Source organism: Eulemur rufifrons, chromosome 20, assembly GCF_041146395.1.
Source record: "Eulemur rufifrons isolate Redbay chromosome 20, OSU_ERuf_1, whole genome shotgun sequence".
Taxonomy (NCBI): Eukaryota; Metazoa; Chordata; class Mammalia; order Primates; family Lemuridae; genus Eulemur; species Eulemur rufifrons.
In genome coordinates this window covers 51,154,956-51,174,084 of record NC_091002.1, presented here as the reverse complement: position 1 = coordinate 51,174,084, position 19,129 = coordinate 51,154,956, and the positions used below count along the sequence as shown (strand labels likewise).

The following is a 19,129-nucleotide window of genomic DNA, read 5'->3' as shown; positions in this document are numbered from 1 at the left end:
CCCCGGTGGCCCTGCCTGCTCAGAATTGGACGAAATTGCGGGGCTCCCGCTGGACTTCACGGGTGAAGTGGCCAGTAGTACACCCAGTCCCGTCCAGGGACTCAGCCAGGGTCCCCGTGGACGCAGATCCCTGTGCGGGGACCCAAGGCAGGCGCACTAGGAGGGAGGGGCCCACGGGGTTCCACCTCCGTGTCCATGGTGCGGGGGGGGAGCCAGGGCCACCGACTCAGCCATCTAATAGGGAACCAGCCGGTAGGCCAGCCTTGGGTGGGAGTCCCAGGCAGACAGGCAGGGAGGGTTGGCGACCCTGGATGTCAGGAACAAAGTTAGAGAAGTCTCCGAGTCCGGACTCTCCTGGGGCCCCAGGGAAGCCCACAGGGAACTTGGCCGCTTGTGCGCCTACGTTGGTTGGTCGGGGTTCGGGGCCGTGTGCCCCTCGCCGTGTGCCCAGATCGCGAACCCCCAGCTGGGCCTGCCGAGGTCACGTGGCTCCGCGGTTGGAGCCCCGGCGCTGACCCCGCGGGGAACGAGGGCGGGCGCCGCTAGGGAAGGGGCGGCGCGGCGGGGCGGACCGGGGCGGGGCGGCGCCGAGGGGCGGCCCAAGCGCCCGGGATTCCCTGCGGAGCCGCTCTGGCCCCCGGCTTCTAGTCTCCAGCCCGCCGTCGCCGACCCACTGCCCCAGCCTCGCTCTCCCGCCCTCCCGACCCGCCGGTGAGTGCTCCAGCCCCGGCCGCAGCCGCGCGCCCCTCCCCAGCTGGGCCTCTAGCTCCGCGCCGAGGCCGCTGCTCCCATGTCCTGCGCCCCGCGGATGTGCCGGCCGTGTCCTTCCCAGCCCCCCCTGAGCCCACCCCTGGACCCCTGAAGCCGGGACAGTGGAGGAGGTGGGCCTGGCGTGGCACCTGCGCCGGGGATGCTGCACTGAGCAGCCCTCCCAGCCCCTACCCCCCGCCGTTCCTCCCCGACGGTTCCGGGACCCGCCCCAGGAATGGCCCGGGCTTGGGAGTGGGAAGAGCGGCTGGAGCGGCGGCACCTGTCCGGCACAAGCTCGGGCGCCCGCGGAGCGCGCACAGCGGCGGTGACCTCGACGCCCGTCCCTCTTCCCCGCAGGTTAAGACCGCGCCCAGGAAGATGTACCAGAGTTTGGCGCTGGCCGCAAGCCCCAGCCAGGCCGCGTACGCCGACTCGAGCGCCTTCCTGCACGCTCCGGGCGCCGGCTCCCCGATGTTCGTGCCGCCGCGCGTCCCCTCGGTGCTGCCCTACCTGCAGGGGTGTGAGCCGGGCCCGCAGCCCCCCGCGCTCGCTGCGCACCCCGGCTGGGCGCAGGCAGCCGCCGCGGACTCCCCGGCCTTCGGCTCCGGCAGCCCGCACCCGCCGGCCGCGCAGCCGCCCGGAGCCGCCGCCTTCTCCTTCTCGCACAGCCCCCCGGGGCCCGGCGGCGGCGGCGCGGGGAGCCGGGACAGCAGCACCTACCAGGGCGCGCTGCTGGCGCGGGAACAGTACCCGGTGCCGCTTGGGCGGCCTGTGAGCGCCTCGTACCCCGCCGCCTACTCGGCCTACGTGGGCCCAGACGTGGCCCCGTCCTGGACTGCCGGACCCTTCGAAGGCAGCGTCCTGCACGGCCTACAGGGCCGCCCGGCCGGCCTCCCGGGCCGAAGAGCCGCCTTCGGTGAGTGCGGGTCGGGGTGGCTGCGCTGTTTCGGGTGGAGTGCTGGCGAGTCCGGAGAGCAAACCCGCGCCCTGCGAAATGCGCCCGCGCCGCCCCGCTGTCAGACCCGCAGCACTGGCCCAGAACTCTGGGGACACGGCACGACCCCACCCACCCCCGGGACGAAAGACAGTATCCAGAATTCTTTTCTGTTAACTTATTAATAAGGAAAGTGCATCTATTTCTGCCTTTCATTCATCTGAACCCAAAACGGCATTCTGAATTGTGCCTAAGTCTTAAATTTTTTTTTGAAAAGTTTTGGAAATGATTTTTATAAAGTTCGAAATGCTGTTTTAAGTCGCCGCATTCATCTCTGTTCTAAAATGTTTACATATTCTAATTTGAGACCTGCTTTCAGTTGCTCCCGGAGTATAAATTTGGATAATCGGGTTCCGGCCTGTAAAGCGGACAGTTGCTCCACCCGGTTTCTGAGTAGTCCCTGAGCTGGCGCTTTCTGGCCCAAGGCCATGCCTGTGAGTTTGCTGCCTGCAGGCCCCCTCTGGGCCACCCCTCCCCTCCGTGGAGGCTGAGACACCCGGCTCAGGAGCCGCCTTTTGGCCCCTGCTGGCTCCTCAGCACAGGAAGCGGGCCCAGCTGCAGCCACGGGGACCCCTGGCTCCAGGCCCTGGGCAGGCCCGCGTGGCGCCCACCCCCGGCTGGGCACTGATTGACCCTTGCCCCGCCTCCACCCGGCCTCCCAGCACCGGCTTTGGTGCCTGGCTCAGCCTGGAGGGGACCAGGCGGGACCTCCACCCCTCCCCCGCCCCCGTGTGTGACTCCCAAGTGAGCAAGGAAAGTGGTTTCAAACACAACAAGGCTGACAGGCCATCTCCGTCCTAGCAGGAGATCTGGAGATCTGGTCCAGAGCCACAACCCAGCACCCCTCGGATCCGCGGTGCAGAGGAGGTGGGCAGCGCGTTTAGCCCAGGCGCCCTGCTGGATAAGAGCCCATCATCTGCCTCCCTCTGCCAGTGTAGACGCTGCTGCCTCCCCAGCAGGTCAAAATGTGGAGGCCAGTGCTGGACCCTGGTCAGAAGGGCGAGCCCCAAGTATCCACCCGAAGGCTCGATTTACTAGCACTCCCCCTTAGAAAGGCAACCCTAACGAAGTTTACTGTATGTAAGTTTAAAAAAGTAAGTTTAAATGAAACAAATGTAACATGCAAGCGTGGGAAGTCGGACAGAAGCCTTCAGGCTCCCGGAGAGGGTCTGAGCTCGGGCCCACGAGCTGCCTGTCCCCGCAGTGTCCGACTTCTTGGAGGAGTTCCCTGGCGAGGGCAGAGAGTGCGTCAACTGCGGGGCCCTGTCCACGCCGCTGTGGCGCCGCGACGGCACAGGCCACTACTTGTGCAATGCCTGCGGCCTCTACCACAAGATGAACGGCGTCAACCGGCCACTCGTACGGCCCCAGAAACGCCTGGTGAGTGCAGGCCCAGGGCACAGAGCCCGAGGGGACACTGGGGCCCCGGGGTGGGGGGGCATACCGCAGCCAGGCCCCGTTCCTCTCTGACTGGGGCAGCCGCACAGAGGCACGCGGGGGCCAGGGGGCTCTGGGTGGGGCGCTGTGGGGCCACCCACTCAGGAGTTCCCCACCAGGAGTGCGCTCTAGGGAGCCCCAGGCCCAGGCTTAGAGCCCACAGAGCTGCTGCGCTGCGCTCAGCGGCGTCCAGCCTCAGGCTGGGGACTGGGGGGTCCTCCCAGGGAAGGGCCAGCTTCAGGGAGCTGGGCCCAGGATCGCCCACCCGGAGCTCAGCTCTCAAGCCTCAAGGTGACCCTGCCTGCAGATGGGGCTCGAGGGGAAGGTGGCGGCCAGGTAGATACTTTGTTGGGGGCCAGTGAAATCCTAAATGGGAGGGTCTTTGGGTCTGCCACCCCCTTGGCGACCACTTTCTACCCACACTTCAGGGACCAGAAGGAAACCCAGTGTATGCCTGTTCCGACCTCAGTGGGCAGAACTGTTTTCACTTTTGGTTCTTCCTGGCCTGTGGCTGAGTAGGGTGGGGGACTCAGGGGCCCAGACTTTTGCCCTGGGCAGGGCACAGTCCCTAGAAGCGGCGCAGAGGTTTAGAGTTACTTCGTTCTATGCCATTTCCCAGGCAAACCTTTACAGTGAAGTAATTTCCCAAGCGAGAGTTGGGGCGTTGCGTTGCTTGCGAGCTGTCTAAAGTTAATGAGGCCGCAGTGGCTCCCCAGGTCTGAGGTCTAGGCTGGGGTATGTTCCTGGGAGCAGCCAGCCCTCCTCTGGTGGGACATGTGCCACCCTGGGGGAGGGCTGTCCTCCTGCCGTCCTGCAAGCTTGCTGTTCTGGCCTGAATGGCTGCAGAGCACTCGTCTATGGCCTTTGCTGGAAACCCGAGCCCCGGGCGGGTGGGCAGGGGACCCAACCCGTGGTTGAGCTCCTGGATGGGGCAGGTGGGAGGCAGGATTGGCAGTTCGAGGGCGGCTGCTGTTCCTCTTCTCCGAGCTGGCCTAGAGTCCCAACTTCCCTGCACCCCTCCACGCCTCTTGGAGGGGGAGCCCGTTGCCCTCAGCCACGTCCTCCACGATCTGCCCTGCAGTCATGCCCCGTGCCCAGGTGCACCGCCCGGCTGGTATCCAGGTGGCTCTCACCGCAGGGGAAGACGAGGTGACGAGGGCATAGGGAGCTGGCCCAGGTCCCGGGGGACTGTACCCCAGGCCTTCTGACCCCAGCCCCCCCGGCCCATGCAGCAGGCGGCCCCTCCCTGCCTCTCCTCCCACCTCGCAGGGTCTAACTCCAGCAGAACACTCCTGACTGGGGGCCACCATCTAAGCATTGAGGCACAGACCCCAGACTTGGCCCAGAACCATCCAGCCGGGGCGCTGTGTGCTCACCTCTCGCGGCAGCCCCTGCCCTGCCCTGGGTCTTGCAGCCCAGGTGATGCCTGTGTCCAGCTGGGCCCCAGGCCCCCGCACTGTGACACCTCAGGGACAGTCTTGCAGCTCCATGAGCCTTGGTCTTCTCACCTGAGAAGTGGGGAGATGAATTCAGAACTGTCCCATGCCGTATTCAAAAGTTAAATCAGACAGCCGGTGCCAAGTGCGTGGACAGGCCTTGGCTGGCTCTGGAACGGGCTAAGGCAGGGGCACTTGGCCTGATGAGGCCTTCGTTGCCCAGCCTTGGGGACGCAGGCACAGCTTTGGGGATGCCTCCTGGGGGGAACCCTGTTTACCTGCCCATCTCCCCACAGCCACAGGCCCCGGAAGGCAGGGACAGCCTGGTCACCCTGTGTGCAGGCCCCCCAGACTTGAGCTGCCCAGGACGTGTTTGCCAGGCAGGGCAGGGTCAGGAGGTGACACAGGGCCCCTCTGCTGCCACCTCTCCCTGAGAAGGACCCCAAGGTTTCCCCAACTTGTCCCGGGGCTCCCACCCCAGGACTCGGGAGCTGGGGCCCCCCACTTGCCAAGAGGCCAGTCCTGGGTCAGTGTGGAACCCTGAGACTCGAGGCGCCAAGACTGGGTGGGCCCTGTGGCTCCCAGCCGTGGGGACTGGGCCCGCTGCCCCAGACGTGCCCCCACGGCTTCCCAGCTGGTCCTCACCTGCCCCGTGAGCATGGACAGAATGCTGCCCCAGGGCGGCCTCCCCAGGAGGAGCTTGTCCTGACACTCCTCTAAGTAATTACAGACGTTCTAGAAGGGGGACCTGGGGAACGTCAGACAGTGACAAAAAGGTGGCCACCCTGCAGCCCTCCCAACAGCAGCTCTCTGGGCCTTTGCTGGGGGCCCTGTGTGCAGCCACACCTCTGACCTGGGGGCTGGTGGGGACTGCAAGGAGGAGCTGCCGTGGTGCCCACCCCCACTGCCCCCTTACCCCACAAACTCCCTGCTGGACTCTGGCGTCCATGTGTGTGGATGTGGCCAGGGCCATCTGAGCCCCAAGCGGCCCACCCCCCTGAACACTGGAGCCCGGCAGCCAAGGTCAGGGCAGACGCGGGCCCCTGGCCCAAGGCCGGCTCTGGGCGGCCGCCAGTGTCGTGTGGGGCCGGGCGTCCTTTGCCGCTGAGCAAACCTGGCCCTGGGCTGGCCTGGGGCTTCCAACGCCCACCTGATTCCAAGCTTTCCTTCCCGCGTAGCCCCTCACTGGCTCGTGTCCCCAACCAGTCTGCCCTCGGCCAGCAAGGGACACAGGCAGGTCATCAAGTGCCCACCACATCCACCCCTCTGGAGGGGACCTGTGGGAACTGGGGGCGTTCTGGCCACCGCTGCCACCAGCTCAGACTCCTCAGGTGCAGTGGCCTCTGGGTGTGCGGCCACCAATGCTGTGCAGTGGGCAGCAGGCCGCAGGAGGCCACTCCACAGCACAGGCCACTCGTCACCAGCCACTTTCACTTCTCAAGTGTCCCCTGTGTGTGCTGCCTCACCCCTCCAAGCCAGGGTCGAGCCTCCCCTGTCCCCTGTTCCTCGAATCTGCCAGGCTGTGCCGGTCCAGGCTCTGCCCTGCCCGCCAGCCTGATTTATTTGGGTGTCTCAGACGCATGCAGGGCCTGGTGCTCAGCGCGGCTCTGCGGCATGAGCAGGCTTTGAAGTTTAACTTTTGAAAAGAACAGACAAAAGAGAGAGAGAGAGAGAGAGATGCAGCCGGGAGAGAGGCCTGGAGGTTCGGCCCTGAGAGTGGCTGGGCCTGGCTGCTTCTCCAGACGGTGGGGGAGGACAGTGGGGGAGGACAGTGGGGAGGACGGGGGAGGACAGTGGGGGAGGACAGGGGGGAGGACAGTGGGGGAGGACAGTGGGGGAGGAGAGTGGGGGAGGACAGTGGGGAAGGACAGGGAGGAGGACAGGAGGGGAGGATAGTGGGGTAGGACAGTGGGGGAGGACAGTGGGGAAGACGGGGGGAGGACAGGAGGGGAGGATGGGGGACAGTGGGGAGGACAGTGGGGCAGGACAGTGGGGAGGACGGGGGAGGACAGGAGGGGAGGATGGGGGGACAGTGGGGAGGACAGTGAGGGAGGACAGTGGGGAGGATGGGGGGAGGACGGTGGGGGAGGATGGGGGAGGACAGTGGGGGAGGATGGGGAGGACAGTGGGGCGGGACAGTGGGGAAGATGGGGGAGGACGGGAGGGGAGGATGGGGGGACAGTGGGGGAGGACAGTGGGGAGGACAGTGGGGAAGATGGGGGGAGGACAGGAGGGGAGGATGGGGGACAGTGGGGAGGACAGTGGGGCAGGACAGTGGGGAGGACAGTGGGGGAGGACGGTGGGGAGGACGGTGGGGAGGACGGTGGGGGAGGATGGGGGAGGACAGTGGGGAAGGATGGGGGGAAGACAGTGGGGCAGGACAGTGGGGAAGACGAGGGGAGGATGGGAGGGGAGGATGGGGGGACAGTGGAGGGGACAGTGAGGCAGGACAGTGGGGAGGATGGGGGGAGGACAGGAGGGGAGGATGGGGGGACAGTGGGGAGGACAGTGGGCCAGGACAGTGGGGAGGACAGTGAGGGAGGACAGTGGGGAGGACGGCAGAGGACAGAAGGGGAGGATGGGGGGACAGTGGGGAGGACAATGGGGAGGACAGTGGGGCAGGACAGTGAGGCTCCAGTGCCCGCCAGCCTGGGGTGGCACCAGGCACCAGCGCAGGGCTGGGGCGGGGGGAAGCGATGCTGCCCACCCCAGGTCCCCACTTTCCTCTGGTCCCTCAGCACCCCTGAGCCTCGGTTTCCCATCTGGTGCAGGTGTAGGCAAAGGTACATGGGGAAGCACCTTGAAAATGCGTTTGAGGTCCTTTCTGTTTTTTCCATTTTCTTAATTTTATAGAAGTAAAACGTGCTTACCGTAAAAAGCCAGATGAGGCGTCTCTGGCACTCCCAGGGCTACAGGGCGATGGGCACGCGTGCTTTCTGTGGCGGTTTCTACATAGGCGTGTTCTGCACGCGTTCTTCTCGCCTTTGTTTCTCGCCACAATCCCAGGCTCCCCATGTCGGGCGCGTAGCCCTGCCTCTCCTGCCGGCACCTGCGGGGATGGTGGGGGCGTGTGTGCACGGGCGTGTGGGTGCCGGAGGGCCCCACCGGCTGGGGAAGGAGATGGGCCTCAAGCCACGGCTCCCCTTGGTCTGCGGGGACCGCAGGAGGGGTGGTCACCAAATAAAATACAGGACACGGGTTAAATGCAAATTTCAAAACACAAATAACATTTTAGTGCCTATGTCCCAAATATTTCAAGGGGCACGCATGTGCCAAGTATTTGTTGCTTCTCTGAGGTTCTCACTCAGCTGGGTTCCTTTGGGGGGCAGGGCTGCAGGAGCCCCTGCCCCATGCCGGACAGTGGGCTCCAGGAGGGCAGTGGGAGGGCTGCAGCTCCTTCCTGGAGGAGGAAACTGGTGGGGGCAGACACAGATCCTTCCTCGCCAGGCCTGTCAGCGCGGCCCTGAGCCTTCCGGGGAGAGCGGAGGCCCCCGAGGATGGGCACGCTGTCCCCTTGGGTCTCCCCAGCCAGGCGGGGAGCTGTGGCCCTGAGGCCTCTCTTGAGCCCCCGGCCCAGCCCCTTCCTTTCCTGTCCGCCCCTTTGTCTCAGAGCCGGGCAGAGTCCTGCCTGGGGACAGGGGGCCTAGCCCGGGAGGAAGCGGGCTGAATTCCCGCCTCCCTCTCCCTCAGGCCTGCCTGTGCCCTTGACCACAGCCCGGGGGAGGGGTGCGCAGGAGAGGGCGTGCAGAAAGGGTGCTTACAGATGGGGAAACTGAGGCTGGCCAGGCCTGCTCACCCTGGTCCAGACAGGTCCTTTTTGCCCTTCTGACTGCTCTGTCCCTGGCCTGGGCCGGAGAATGGGGGTGGGACGTGGCTTTGAGTGCAGGATCCTTGTCCTCTGGGCTTCTCCCTGTGCTCCGAGGCGCCCTGGTCGGTCTGGACCCGGGCTGCAGCCATTGCGGGCCATTGCCATGGTCCTGGCGAGAGAAGCCAGGGGCTGGCCCGCGCGGGGGCTGTGTGGGGGCCAAGGGCAGGGGCTGGGCGAGGAGACAGAGCGGCACCCTCCACGACGAGGTCTGGGCTGTGGGATTCGGGGTGAGTGTGGGGCCCTGGCCGGAGCTCCCAGGCTGCAGGCCGCAAGACTCCATCCCAATGCTGAAATGTGGTCCCCATGGGGACCAGCAGGCCGGGCTCCGGCAGGGACCCCACGCAGCCGGCACGGAGCCTCCCAGGCCTTTTTAGGCCCAGATTCCCAAGCCCCAAACCAGACCCACTGACTCGGGGCCCTGGAGATCCCCAAGGGCAGGGAGGTTTGGGACCCCTGGTTGGATTTGGACCTGCGGGATTGGGGTCCAGTCTCTGGGAGCCGTGGGAAGAAGGTAGGCAATGTCGGGGCCTCTGGAAGGTTCCAGATGGGTCCAGTCTTGTGTGACACCAGGTGCAGTGCAGCGCAATGGGGAGACGTGGGCAGGTGGGACCTGGTGCCATCAGCCGCCACCAGCAGGCACAGGGAGCCATGGCGAGCCGAGTCCCCGGGCTTGGGGGCAGGTGCCTAGAGGGACTCGTGTGGGCCTGACCTCACGGCGCTGCCCCACCGTAGAGAGAAGGGCGGAGCCACGGTTGGTGCTAAAGGACAGACAGGAGGACCTCGACAGCTGCATTTCTGCGCCCCGCTCCTCACGGGCTCTTCACCCCACGGCTGGCCTGTGGTGGGTCTATTACCACCCCCACTTTACTGATGGGGAAACTGAGGCCCAAAATTGAAGAGACTTTTCCCAGGGCTCAAGGGCCAGTGAGTTGAAGCTCCAGGGGCATCGTGTCCTGCCAGGCTGGTCCGGGGCAAACCCCATGGCTTTTGTGCCCCCAAATACCTTCTCACCTGGCCCCACGTGGCCGCTGACCTGGCTGCCGGTCTGTCTGGAGTCTAGCTTCCGTCCCTCCTGCTCCAGTGGGCGTTTGCTGCTTGGAGCTGCAGCCAGAGCCCTCCAGGGCCTGCATCCTGCCGCGCCCCCGGCCGGGCTCACACCAGTCCCCACCCCCACAGTCCTCGACCCGCCGCGCTGGCCTCTGCTGCACCAACTGCCACACGACCAACACCACGCTCTGGCGGCGGAACTCGGACGGGGAGCCCGTGTGCAACGCCTGCGGCCTCTACATGAAGCTGCACGGGGTGAGTGTGGCCCCGGGAAGCTGGGGAGGAGCCAGGCAGGGTGGCGCTTGGGCCTGGGCTGAGTGTGTCCCACCTGTGTCCCCACTGGCCGTGGCACCCCCAGATCCGCGCTCTTCCTGTTACGCCCACTGCGCAGAGCGGCTCACTGAGGCGCACAGCGTAGCTGCCGCTCACCCCCAGCCGTCCTGCCCTGTGTGCACCCCCAGGGCCTCCGGGACCCACAGCTCTGGGAGGTGGATGGGAGCCCAGCCTGGGGGGAGAGCCTGGCCCACGGGCGGCCGCGGCAGGGCTGCGGGGACGCGGTCCACTCCTGCAGTGGCCGGCTCTGGGGGCTGGGCTGAGGGGCGTGCGGGCACCCGAAGGGCAGAGACAGGGACCGGCACCCTCCCACCCCGCAGGTGCCGCGGCCTCTGGCCATGAAGAAGGAAAGTATCCAGACGCGGAAGCGGAAGCCGAAGAACGTGGCCAAGACCAAGGGCCCCTCAGGTACTCGGCCCGGCCGGCCCTCCCGCGTCCCCGCGGCATTCGCAGTTCCCCACCTAGAGACGCGTGTTTGGTTCAAGCGCTGTCCTACGGGGGTGCTCCGCCCTGTGGTGCCTTCGGGTGGGGCAGGCGCCCGTGACGGGTGCTGCGGGCAGAGGGGTGGGGGTGGGGAGCCACGCCAGCCCCCCACACACTCACTGTGTGACCATGAGGAGTCTCTGTACCTCTCTGGGCGGGACAGGAAAACTCGCCAGGTGGCAGGAAGAGGAAGTGTGGCCAGGTCTGGTGCCTTCTGTAAACGCCCCACCTTCCTTCCCAGGGTCCACAGCGAACTCCACAGCCTCCCTGTCCACGGCCACCAGTGCTGAGAGCTCAGCAGCCACTTTGAAACCCGAGCCCGGCCTGGCATCCCCGATGTGCCCCGGGCCCAGCAACACCTCCCAGGTGAGGGACAGGGTGGGATGGGTGCCCCGAGCTGGGTTCTGTGCCCCTCGTCAGGGAGCCCTGAGGAGCCCCAACTCCTCGGCCAAACCAGGCCCCTGGGCCTCTCCCCAGGTGCGCTGGGCACGCAGCCGGCCCTCGGCCATCAGGGTGGCCTTTCCCAGGAGCAGGCTCTGTGCCTGTGCCAGGCCAGGCCCTGCGTGCCTGATCAAGTGCCACCTCTCGAGGGTCCCCACCCCACTCAAGCGTGCGGAGGGTCTGAGGGCCAGTTGCCCTGCCAGGGACCCCTGCGTGCTGACGCATCTCCTGTCCTCCCTGCAGGCCTCCAGCCAGACGGATGCCGCACTCGCCCCCAGCCACTTGGAGTTCAAGTTCGAGCCTGAGGACTTCGCCTTTCCCTCCGCAGCCCTGGGCCCTCAGGCTGGCCTCGGTGGGGCCCTGCGGCAGGAGGCCTGGTGTGCCCTGGCCTTGGCCTAGGTGCCCAGGCACACCGGCATCGGGCAGCCTCCCTGGAACAGAGCGCCCGCTGGAGTCACCTATGTGTCTACTTTGCTTGCGCACAGCAAGAGGCCGCCGGGCCCACCCACCGGAAGAGACTGGTGTCTCCTGGCGGCAGTCGGGCTCCAAAGCAAGAAGGCGGCTGGTGGGGAACCGCTTGAGTCCCCACCCCTGGACAGCAAGGGGCTCCCCAGGCGCGGCACCAGCCTCTGAACCACACCGGCCACTGTGCAGCAGAGGCCAGCCAGGGCGCCACTGCCCGCTCAAATTCTGCCATGGCGCCCGCCGTCAACATGTTTACAGGCTGCAGCCGCTGGGGCAGAAAACCCAGCCTCCCGTTGGAAAACCAGGATTCCAAGTGAGACGCCTGAGCCCAGGCAGGGAACAGGAATGAGGGGGACAGGAGACACAGGACCCGAGGCCTCAGCGTCTGTCCTTCATTTCCAACCGTTGATGGATGGATGGAGCCATGGTACAAGACTGCCAAGGATAGGTGTGCAGGTCGTGCACTGTACGGATGCCACCCCGAGGGGAAGCTGTTCACATTGTAGCCATCATGGATTGTGTATTTATTTGGACGGTTTTCCAGAGGGGGCAGTAAAGGCCTTTTTCTGACCGAATCTGTGTATCGTGACCATTTCTGGCAGGCCGAGTAAGTGTCCGGGGGCCCATCCTGGCCCACATAGAGGCACTGCTGGGGCTGGAGGTGACGTGGCCGTATGTCCCGGCTTATCTGGGACCATCCCGTGTATTCTGTTGTCCCAGCAGAATTGCCAGTAACACTCCCGTTGCCTCGCAAGCCCGCCCACCCGGGATGGGATCCTCGCTGATGGTGCTGGCGGCGCCTCTGCCCTGGAGCTGACGTCAGGGGGCGCTGGGGGTGGAGGGGACCCCAGAGGGGCCGCATCCTCACATCCATCCCCTTGCTGCTTTTCACCAACGCGACCTGATTTTTCCAGGGAAGCCAGAAACCTGGGTTTTGGGGGATTTTTTTTTTATGTGAAGTCTTCCAATTTAAAGCTTTTTAAAAAAACTTTGATTTAAAGAAACCTTTAAAATTTGATTCATAAATCTTTTAAATAGTGTGAGTCAACCAGAGCAGCTGCGGCCACCCCACTAAACCTTTGCATTTAAAAACGATCATCTCTGCGTTGTCCTGAAGTTGTGCCTCCCGCGGTGCTTCCGGCCCGTGAAGTGCGAGAGTGTCTTATTTTTTTTTTTTAAGGCAAATGAAGCCTTAAGAAGAGGTGGGAAGTAAAGCCTGAGCCTCAGTTTCCCTCCCCTGTGCACCGCCTGGGGGGTCTCCCGGCCTTGTCCCCACCTGCTGGTCACAGCGATTCTGAGGTCGTAGGGCCACCCTCTGCTTTCAGAGACACACCCCGGCCTGCTGGGTCGTGCTGGGCCTCCTCTTCTCTGATGAGGAAAACCGTGGCTCAGAGAGGTGACTTGTGGTGCCGGGGCCTGGGTGGGCCACTTGAGGGCACAGAGGGCCCAGCACAGTGTCCCCACACCCCAGCGCTGCTCCTGTCTGAGCCCCAGTTTCCCCATCTGTGGTGGGGAAGGGGTGCCACATGTCTGTGGCCGGGTCACCTGTGTGTCATGGGCCCGGTCCTGGGAGGCCCCAGGGTATGGAGGCAGCGCCAAGCACCAACCAACCCAGAGAGGCTTCCTGGGCACACGACAGGCAGAGTCCCCTCCCCCGAGCAGAGGGGGTCGGATGCTGAAAGGGTTGGGGATTTTGGCCCCCGGACTCCCCATCTGTGAAGAGGGGTCCCCAAGGTGAAAGGGGATTGGGCCACAGGCAAGGGAAGTGACCCTCCCCTGGTATTCATTTCGTGTTTAAGGATGTGCCCAGGATGAGGGAGGCTGACAGCTCCGCTGCTGGGCATGGTCAGTGCTGCTAAATTTAAGCCTTTCTCCTCCTGGGGCCGGAAGCTGTCAGGACCCAGGGCCTTAATATAGCCACTGGGCACCCCCTCCCTGCCGCTCTTCCTCCCGCCAGCCACCCCGCGCTCTGTGGGCCGGTCATGAACAGCCAGGCCCCTTATCAGAGCCGCAGGACGGAAGGGAGGGTACTTCGTCGGCACTGCCCAGACCTGTGTGCCAGCTTCCCGCCATCTCTTTGCTGGAGCAGACACCCCAGGTGACCCTGCCTGCAAATCCCTGAGGACCCTGGAACCGCCCCCTCCCATCTGCAGAAAGTGTCCACGGGGCCCTGCTGTGCTCAGTCCTGGGCACCCTGGAGAAGGGAAGAGACCCCGGTGAAGCCCAAAACTGGAGCCCACGAGGCACAGATGAGAGAGAGCCCAGAGCCCCGTCAGCTGGGGTTCCCGACCAGGACAATTTACAGAGCACACCGTCCCCCTCCCACCTAAAGCCCTCAATTTATGGCTTCACTCGAGGGGCAGGGCTGCGGGCGAATGCATCCCAGGCAGGGACCCTGCAGCGCTTGCCCCGGCGCAGCCCCGAGGCCCGACGGTCTCACCCTGAGCTTCTGCAGCTGCTGCTGCTGCGGCCGGTGCACGCCGCGCGCCTCTGCCCGCGTGGGTGCTCTGGGCAGAGAGGCGCCCCGTGTGAGCTTAACCCCCACACGGCAGCCACGTCCTGGGGATGCAGCCGCATCCACGCTGTGCTGGGACCGGAGCGTCGGGTGGGGTCAGGGCACAGGGTCGGTTTCTCCTTTGCTGTCGGAAAAGACGGGAAGGGAAAATCATTATCAGGAAAGCCACAAATGTGCCAACTTCTTATTTGACCAAACAAGGACATCTCTTAGAAAAGGCCAGCTGCTACTGTCACTGTCATCAGGTCATTCAGTCGCCAGCAACCCTGGAGGCACCGTGTCCAGGGAGGGGTGTCTCAGGAATGACGCTGACGTCCCCTCGCTGCTGTCCCTTTGCTACAACCCCAGGGACAGTGTCTGGGGCTCAGGGCTACCCTCCTCCAGGTGTGTGACAGGCTTCTCGGTAGAGCGAGTGGGGAACGGCCGAATCCTGGGCCTGTGCGGGGGCGCAAGGGGGTCCCGAGGGAGGACAGGAGCAGCTGAGGGTCCCAGAGGGGAGAAGGCGGGGAGGGCCCCGGCACGGGGGGTGGGCAGGCAGCGGCAGGGCTGGTGCTGCACGGCGCCCCCACCATGCTCTCCTCGAGAGGGAGGCGGGAGCCACAGCAACAGGCCCCTGAAAGAGAAAGATGAGGCTCCCCTGGGTCCCGGCCCCACGTGGGCAGTGCAGGGACCCGAGCACTCAGGGCCGAGGCCTCCACGTCTTCCTCTGGGCCTCGCCTGGCAAGGCGTGGGCATCGCTGCCAAGCGTGCGCCTTGCTCCTCCCGGAGAGAAGGCGGCTTTTCTCTTCTGCGCACCAGACCCCACTCCGCAGATGAGAACGCGAGGCCAGAGAGAGCTGACACCCCCGTGAGGCTGGGCGCTGCGGGCAGACCCTGGGGTGCCCTCGCCCATCCCCCCACATGCAGCTTGGTGGGGGCCAAACTGCGGCCAAGAGGAGGGAGCCGACTGAGCCACAGTCTCACCCAGGTGGGGGCGGCCGTGGTGGGCAGCCCCTCCCCCACAGTGCCCTGCACGGCCGCCAAGATGTTGACACGGACGGCTCCAGCCGCCTTATTTATTATCTGATAAAGCGCTCTCGGCACCGCGGGTGGACGGCGTCTGGCCGCGCTGGGGCCGGCAGGCCTGGGGGAGGAGGAAGGCGGGCGGGGACAGGAGCCAAGCCACGGCCACACCTCGGCCCAGCCAGGCCTCTGCGCTGGACTCGGGGACAGGCGCCCTGAGGAATCTCAACTTCCCCTTCCCGGGCCACCAGCCTAACTTGTCTGCTGCCCACCGAGCCGCCAGCCCAAGGCGGGGTGTCCCTGGGGCCTCCCCACGTGGGTGTCACACGCTCCCCGAGAACTGTTCCCCCCCGGGTGTGTCTCTCCTCTCAGTGCACCCCTCACCCGGCGCTGTCTGCAGCCCGTCCCTCATGGCGCCCATGTGGCTGGCCCAGGGGCCCCTGTGGACAAGCCTGCGTGGTGGTGCCCGCACACCTGTGGACACCTGGGAGCCTGCAGTGCGTGTGCACAAGCGCACACGGGTGCAGCCGTGAGCAGTGCTGAGCGCTCCCTCCACCGCGGGCGAGCCCCCGGGGCCACCCCCACCCCAGGATCGCTGCTCTGTGGTCTCCAGTGACAGAGCCATCCCCAGCCCCCGGGCTGCCCCTGCAGGATGGGAACAGCGCAGGTGCCGAACAGCTAAATGACCCGAGGGCGTGTGTGGGGGGGACCCTTCGAGGTCAGTGTGCGCAAGAGTGCGTGGGTACAAAACGTTCCTGAGTCTCTCACCAAGAAGACAGTCAAGGTTGTAACCCTGTACACAGCGCGGGCAGCCCCCGACTACACAAATACTCAGTGTGTCATTGTGTTCAATATGTAGGGAAATGGGTGTTCGCAGTGAATATCGCTTCACAATTACAGCTTATTCTAAAAATTTTTTCTCCACTTTCTTCCCCGTGAGTCAGTTTTGATAGCCAGGAAGGAAGGGACGGCGGCAGCCTTCACAGGACTGCGGGGACTGCCAGGGACAGGGAGTGGGTAGGGGCTCTGGGACAGGTGACAGCAGCCACCCTGGCCACCAGGCCAGAACCTGAACAGGTCCCTGCCCGGGGGGCTCCAGCAGAAGTGGGCAATGGTCACTGTCCCTTCCACTTGCTTTTTGGAGGCCTGTGGGGAGGCAGTGACCTCTCCCCCCTGGGGACAGTGGTGCTGACACTCGGGCCCTCTGCAGACGCCAGCCCACCCGCCACGCGCAGGCCGAGCTAGGTCCCACCACCGGCCTGAGCTCTGCCCCTCCTGCCCTGGCCGGCCACTTCGCACCTCTGCAGCCTCAGCGTAAAGGCCACCTCCTCAGAGGGACCCCCACACCCCACCGGCAGTGGTCCTGCCCGCACCAGCCCTTTCTGGAACTGCAGGTCTGACCCCCCCGGCCTGCGGGGCTGCCCCTGAGCCCAGCTGGACCCCGGAGCGTGAGGGAGAAGGAGAGCAGAGGGAGGAGGCAGGGAGGACAGGGGACGGGACCCGGAGGGTGGTGGCCGGGGGCCCTGACGTCTGAGCTGGGCTGAGCAGCCCCTCGCAGGACCAGCCACCCGGAGTACCACGTCCAGCCAGGGTGGAAGGGACTTCAGCTCCCTCCGTCCCCTGACCCCCCACAGCCTGGCCCAGACCCCCCACAGCTACCACAGGAGGAAGAGCGGAGGACAGCCCAGTCCCGGGGTCTGTGTGAGGAGGGTCCAAAGGATCTGTGAGGGGGTTCCCCGGGGTCTGTGAGGAGGGTCCCCAGGGTCTGTGAGGGGGTTCCTGGGGTCTGTGTGAGGGGGGTCCCTGGAGTCTGTGAGGAGGGTCCCCAGGGCCTGTGAGGGGGTCCCCAGGGTCTGTGACGGGGTCCCCGGGGTCAGTGTGAGGGGGGTCCCCGGGGTCTGTGAGGGGGATCCCCGGGGTCTGTGTGAGGGGGGTCCCCAGGGTCTGTGAGGGGGTCCCTGAGGTCTGTGTGAGGGGGGTCCCTGGGGTCTGTGTGAGGGGGATCCCAGGTTCTGTGTGAGGGGCATCCCCATGGCCTGTGAGGGGGTCCCCGGGGTCTGTGTGAGGAGGGTCCTCAGGGCCTGTGAGGGGGTCCCCAGGGTCTATGAGGTGGTTCCCCGGGGTCTGTGTGAGGAGGGTCCCTGGGGTCTGAGGGGGGTCCCTGGGGTCTGTGTGAAGGGGGTCCTGGGGTCTGTATGAGGGGGGTCCCTGGGTCCATGTGAGGGGGGGTCCCAGGGTCTGTGAGGGGGGGAATCCCTGGGGTCTATGTGAGGGGAGTCCCCGGGGTCTGTGTGAGGGGGGTCCCTGGGGTCTGAGGGGGGTCCCAGGGTCTGTGCGAGGAGGGTCCCTGAGGTCTGTGCGGGGGGGGGGTCCTGGGGTCTGTGTGAGGGGGGGTCCCAGAGTCTGTGAGGGGGGGAATCCCTGGGGTCTATGTGAGGGGGGTCCCTGGGGTCTGAGGGGGTTCCCTGGAGTCTGAGGGGGGTTCTGGGGTCTGTGTGAGGGGGGTCTCTGGAGTCTGTGTGAAGGGGGGGTCCCTGGGTTTGTGAGGAGGGTCCCTAGGGTCTGAGGGGGGTCCCAGGGTCTGTGCAAGGGGGGGTCCCTGGGGTCTGAGGGGGGGGGTCCCAGGGTCTGTGCGAGGGGGGTCCCTGGGGTCTGTGCAGGGGGGGGTCCCGGGGTCTGTGAGGGGTATGGTCCCTGGGTCTGTGTGAGGGGATCCCCAGGGTCTGTGTGAGGGGGGGTCTCTGGGGTCTGTGTGAAGGGGTCCTGGGTTCTGTGTGAGGGGGATCCCTGGGGTCTGTGTGAAGGGGGGTCCCCAGGGTCTGTGAGGGAGTCCCCAGGGGCCTTTGTGAAGGGTCCCCCAAGCAGGAGCAGGTGGCCGTGGGCAGCGTCTGGCCCAGGGGTCAGCAGGCCAGGCCACGGTCCCAGCTTCTGCCTGATCCCACCAGGAGCCGGATGCTGCAGTTCACAGTCGTCCCACCACAGGCAGGGAAGCCGGCTCCACGCCCCACACAGGCGTGTTCCTCTGTGCGCTGTGACGTGGCTGCAAGAACCCACGGCATCCTCTGTGCAGGGTTTGTCTGCCCTCAGGTGGGCACTGCCCAGGTGGGGGAGGTTGGGAAGAGAACGTGGGGACCCGGGGTCTCCTCCTCTCCAGACCGCCCGCCTTTCCCTCAGAGGCCAGACCCGCGCTCCCTGCCAGAACTGGGGCCGTGCAGTCGGCTGCTCCCAGCCGGGCCTCTCCCTGGGTGGGGGACAGGGTGGGTGGACGGAGCCCGCCAAGTCATGGCGCCTTCCCACACCTCCGGGACCGCAAGGGGCCAGCAGGGGCTGGGAGGAGCCCCGCCGGGGAAGGGCCGCCCAGACAGGCCACCAGAGCGGCCTTTCGAAGGTGGCCACACCAGGTGGGCCCAGCAGCCCGTCCTGCCGCCCAGCCACGGGCCCGGGCCTCGCCCCTAGGAGGCCTGTGAACACCAGGCTGCGGCTGCTAGATTCTATTCCCAGAAACTGGGAAACGGCAGGGCCAGGTCAGGGGGTCCTAGTGGCCCAGTGCTTAACTTACTCTGAGGGCCTCCCCTCTGACCTCGAAGCTCGTTGTTTCCGAGTCGTGCTGTTCACGTGTGAAATGCGCCGCATTGTTCAATACCAACGTTTTAGAGGTTACAGCATTTTCGAAGCCTAGTTCTGGCATTTCTTCACTTTTAATATACAGAGGAACTCAGCACATGGTCATGGGCAAGGCCCCTTGGACTTGACCTCTGAGAGGTCCTGGTGGCCAGGAATGGGGACGGGTCAAGTTGAGCCTTTAGTATGTCGTGTGCACGGGGAGGGAGGGTGAGACTGTCCCTCTGCAGGAGCGAGGAACATGGCCCAAGGGGGAACCAGAGAGACAGGGACAGATGGAGAGAGAGGGACGGCAAGACCGCAGGGGGGCACTGGTGGCCGACGAGTCAGGGAAGGGCCCCCCAGACAGATGGACACAGAAAAACAAAGTAGAGACAGAGACAGCCCCAGCCCCCTCCTTCCCTCTGGGCTGTCCCAGGGACTAGTCTTCCCTCCCACCTGTCACTCTTGCTGGACAAGGCCCCAGGTAGGCCATGGGGTGACATTGACAAGCAGAGAGGGCAGAGGAAGACTTGTGCCCACCAGGCACATGGCCACCACTCACCTAATAGTGCCCAGGTAGAACCTAAGGAAGCCACCAGGGCCAGGGAGCAGTCCCGGGGATGTGGAAGGCAGACGAGGAATTTTTCTAAAGACTTTGAACAAAACACAGAAAACCTTCTCACCAGGTCGGTCAGGACTGCGGACGCAGGCGAGGACTCTCCATGCGGTGCCTCCTTCCAGTAAGTCCACAGGGT

General features: G+C 65.4%; 1 protein-coding gene across 1 annotated transcript; it reads left to right on the top strand.

The window, feature by feature from the left end:
- The first annotated feature begins 1,128 nt into the window (after window positions 1-1,128).
- On the top strand, window positions 1,129-11,188 carry GATA5 (GATA binding protein 5). Its single transcript, XM_069496249.1, has 6 exons — window positions 1,129-1,666; window positions 2,949-3,124; window positions 9,662-9,787; window positions 10,186-10,273; window positions 10,590-10,714; window positions 11,033-11,188. Exons 1-6 carry the CDS (start codon window positions 1,129-1,131, stop codon window positions 11,186-11,188), a joined length of 1,209 nt encoding a protein of 402 aa, XP_069352350.1.
- Window positions 11,189-19,129: the final 7,941 nt, after the last annotated feature.